Source organism: Hordeum vulgare, chromosome 6H (assembly GCF_904849725.1).
Source record: "Hordeum vulgare subsp. vulgare chromosome 6H, MorexV3_pseudomolecules_assembly, whole genome shotgun sequence".
Lineage (NCBI taxonomy): Eukaryota > Viridiplantae > Streptophyta > Magnoliopsida > Poales > Poaceae > Hordeum > Hordeum vulgare.
Genome location: NC_058523.1, coordinates 549845556 through 549849489, shown reverse-complemented (window position 1 = coordinate 549849489; position 3934 = coordinate 549845556). Strand labels below are relative to the sequence as shown.

Genomic DNA, 3934 nt, shown 5'->3' with positions numbered 1-3934 from the left:
ACATAGAGATAGGATACACATGCATACATTAATTTAGGTAAATGTATGTACGTATGTATAAGCGTATGTACTGTGTTAAGAAATAAGCTAAACCACAGACATTTGCAATCACAGAGAAATCAAGAAATAAAAGGTAATTTGTGTCACAGGTTTGCTAATTGAGGGGAAAATAATAATTTTTCCTAAATGAGGTAAAAATATGTCAGAAACATGAAACAAGGAGATTAAAAAAATGAATTCACTCATTTTATATATATATAAAATTTCGACTGATGAATTCATTAAACATCTTTGCGAACATTGATGGGCTGGATCGTGGTCTATAAACACACAGAATAAGTGTGCCGCCAATCCTAGGACCCAGGCCGAATCATACGGAATCATCATCATCGTACTAGTTTGTTTTACATACATACAGTAGGTACAGGCACCTGCAGACCGTGGTGCGAATATTATTTTTCTTGGAAAAGAAAAACGTCTTATACGAATATTAAAGCTTGCACGACTCATGCATGAGCCATGCATGCCTGCATGCGTGCGTGCGTGCGTGCGTGAATCTAGACCACCTCGACAGAACGGGCAAAGCCCGCCCCCGGGGCCGCCGCCTCAGTAGCGCATCTCCTGGGGACGTCGCCGGCCATCTCGGTGACCGGGCGCACCTCGGCGCATGAGCTCTTGTCGGCCTTGCCGACGTTGATCACGACGACGTGGTCCTCTGCGGGCACCTTCCATGCCTCTTTCCCCTCCTTGGCATCGGTTGCCACCACCGGCGTCGCGTTCATGTAGAACATGTAGAGGACCATCTGGATCATCCCGAAGGTGAAGCCAAGGATGTTTGGGAGCTGGAAACACAAATTTAATCATCGATCACTGCTCATGCTTGAGAATTGTATGCGTATCCATCTGCCATTAGAAGGATCGTTTGTGTAGTTACCGCGACGTATTTGTCCTTGATGAGCAGGCCGTAGAGGAACCAGACGATGGCGCTGAGGGTGAGCGTGAGGGAGAGGGAGAAGGGCATGTACTCCACACTCTTGGTCTTGATCACACGACCCTTTGGGAAGGACAGAACACATACAAGAGGTTGAGGAATGAGCAACAATATATACAGCAAAGTTTATCGGTCGAGGGCTCACGATGATGCTGAGAGGCGCGACGAAGACGCACACGGAGAAGCCGACGCAGATCCAGCCGAGTGAGACGACGCGTGTCTCGCCGTGGAAGGCGAAGAGGGTGAGGACGAAAATGAGCCCGAAGCCGGCGATGTTGAGGAGGAGGACGATCTTGGCTGTGAAAATCTTGGCCTTCCTGGGGGCGTAGACGAGGTACATGATGATGTAGACGGTCTCGATGACGCAGCCGGCAGCGTTGATGGTGATGAGGAGGCCCTCGCCGGTCTTGACCAGCGCGTAGAAGATCCACAGCATCGCGCTGAATAGGGCCACGACATAGGGCACCGACTGGAACCCCTCCGTGGATTTGCTCTTGAAGATCCGGTAGAATGTTGGTCTAATATTTTATTTTTGTGTGTACATTAATTAGTTATACGAGAGAACTTATTAATTAACAGGATCAAATGAAATACTTCCTCCGTCCTAAAATTCTTGTCTTAGATTTCTCTAGATCTAAATGTATCTAGTCACGTTTTAGTACTTTGATACGTTTATTTCTAGATAAACCTATAACAAGAATTTTGGGACGGAGGAAGTAAAAAACAACTTAGACAGTAGCTTACATCGGGGCCAGGAGGCTCGAGAAAGAGATGACGTTGCCTGCAAGGCACAAAGTTAGCAAAGTTAGCGATGGGTTGTGATAATTGTACGACACATTTACATCTATCTTTTATGCGCTTTGTCCTTTTCATAAAAAACACAGGCAATTTGCTTTGTTGTTGTTTCTTTTTGGGATTTTGGTGCACCAAGCTAGATGGCACTAGAGCTAGTATACTAGACTACATCAGTTAATCAATCAGTGGCAAAGATAAGATATATAGATAGATGCTACAAAAGGATATATGATCTTAAACGACACAAAGTAGTCTACTAGTACTGCACTAGCAAATAGCAGCTGTAATAAGAAACTATCATAATACAAGAGGTAATTCTTGGAGATCATTTGTTCGTGGTAAGAATAATATACCTAGCAGGCCGAAGGTGAATGCCCAAGGGTGCTCCATGGATAGGCCACCCATTGTTACAAAGATATATAACAGTGAGATGGATGCGAAGAACTTGGTATAACAGTGGGGCGAGAGATTGTTTTTGCTGTCTCTCTCTCTCTCTCTCTCTAACCCTAGACTCCTGGCGGAGAGAAGGGAGAGGTCTGGAGAGGAGAGCTCTCTAAGTTGGTTTAAACTCTTAGCCTGAATTGTAAGCTTGGTAATGGGGTGCTTTATATAGGCAGGGAGACATGACTGCCTTGGCGTATGCAAGCTGTCCGATCACACATATGCCACACAAAATTAATGATTGGCTTTCTAGAAAAAAAAAAAAGGTTTCCAGCAATGCATAATTGAGCTTATCTAATGTGCTATGCTTGATAGAGATAATGATGGCAAATTTTAAAGTTGTCGCTTTGGTGCACTCTTTAGCTTTTAGTGTGCATAATGCCTCTGCTGCTGAATTGTTGTACACTCCGAATTGTGTTGCACTACGTCATTCTTCCAATCTTTCCAACCTAGATCTTTGGGGTGTGGTATTAGCCGCCACAGAAGTGCGAACCAAATGAGACATTGCAACTCACTTTTCAGACCCTTAGTTGTTCACTGAATTTACCCAATGAATGTCTTACAGGAATAAGTAATAAAGTTTATATGCTATATCTATTTTCCTTGTCAATGTTTGGACACAAATATAGTTAAACATAGTGTCCAAAACTGAATTAGTTTAACAGACTTCTCGTATTCAAAATGTAAGCAATGTGTTATTAATCTAATGTACCGACATAATTGTACTTCTAGTAATGAAGGCACTAATAGAATATTTATCTTACAGATGCAATATAACTTTAAAGAAGTATGCAATTGCACATACAATCAAATAATGCTATTCACCTTAACCTCATTTCATATAAATACAATCCAATAATGTATTAGTTTGTGCGAGTATCATAGTCCTCAAATGATTTGTTCCTAGAAAATGATGCAACCAATGCCTTAGATCGTCAAATTCATAAATATAAAAAGGTCATGCAGTTTAACTTTCCAATCGAATTGACTCGTATACGTAGAACCATCTTTTACTATTACAACGTATTTTATTGTACAATTTGTGAAAAATAGTAGTGAAGTGTTTTAGCTTGCTTATATAAGGTCGGGATATCTTAGACTGCGATAGCATTGTCGTTGATTATAATATGCTGTTTGAGATCAAATCTGTAGGATTTATCACTTGAGTAGTTAGTTTTAGTTATGACCTACAAAATTGTCGATAAAGGGGCGCTCTTTTCACTCAAAATATCACATCAGTGGAATACAATCAAAACAAGTTCACATCCATTCTCTATGTGACCAAGATACACACAGAACCACACACACTCTAAATAATGCAACGAAAAAAAAGTTGTACGTTACTTACAATACAAGGAGAGAGGAGGGGGCAAGCCTCAGAGCATCTCTAGTAGTACCCTCAAACCCTCAAACCCTTATAAATAACTGTTTTTTTACAGTTTGCGAATAAAAAAACGCATAGACTAGAACCCCTTAACCCTCAAACCCTTAAAAAAAATTTGAGGATCCAACCCTCAAACTCCCTCTCAACCTGTAGAAGTGAGGGTTGGAGAGCGAAAACTACCCCAACCCTCAAACCGTTCCATCGTCGCGCGGGAGGGACTTTTCCCCGTCCCCAACTGCCGCCGCCATTCCGACCACCGCCGCCGCCCCATGCTGCCGCCGCGCCCCGCCGCCCCGAGCCGCCGCCGCGCCGTGCCCCACGGC

The 3934-nt window shown here is 42.9% G+C and overlaps 1 protein-coding gene across 1 annotated transcript; it reads right to left on the bottom strand.

The window, feature by feature from the left end:
* Window positions 1–224: 224 nt before the first annotated feature.
* LOC123401373 (bidirectional sugar transporter SWEET13-like) lies at window positions 225–2381 on the bottom strand. The gene is made up of 5 exons (XM_045095160.1): window positions 2140–2381; window positions 1736–1772; window positions 1137–1509; window positions 935–1054; window positions 225–842 (listed from the first exon to the last, which is right to left on the bottom strand). The coding sequence occupies exons 1-5, from the start codon at window positions 2189–2191 to the stop codon at window positions 558–560; spliced, it is 867 nt and encodes a 288-aa protein (XP_044951095.1). The 5' UTR covers window positions 2192–2381; the 3' UTR covers window positions 225–557.
* Between the last annotated feature and the right edge of the window lie 1553 nt (window positions 2382–3934).

What these genes read in the sequence shown, in the direction of transcription:
- LOC123401373 (XM_045095160.1), bottom strand. Translation starts at nt 2,191, where the DNA reads ATGGGTGGCCTATCCATGGAGCACCCTTGGGCATTCACCTTCGGCCTG. An exon ending in TCGAGCCTCCTGGCCCCGAT is followed by an intron (nt 1,510 to 1,735) that starts GTAAGCTACTGT and finishes ATAAAATATTAG; the next exon opens with ACCAACATTCTACCGGATCT. An exon ending in TCGCGCCTCTCAGCATCATC is followed by an intron (nt 1,055 to 1,136) that starts GTGAGCCCTCGA and finishes TCCTTCCCAAAG; the next exon opens with GGTCGTGTGATCAAGACCAA.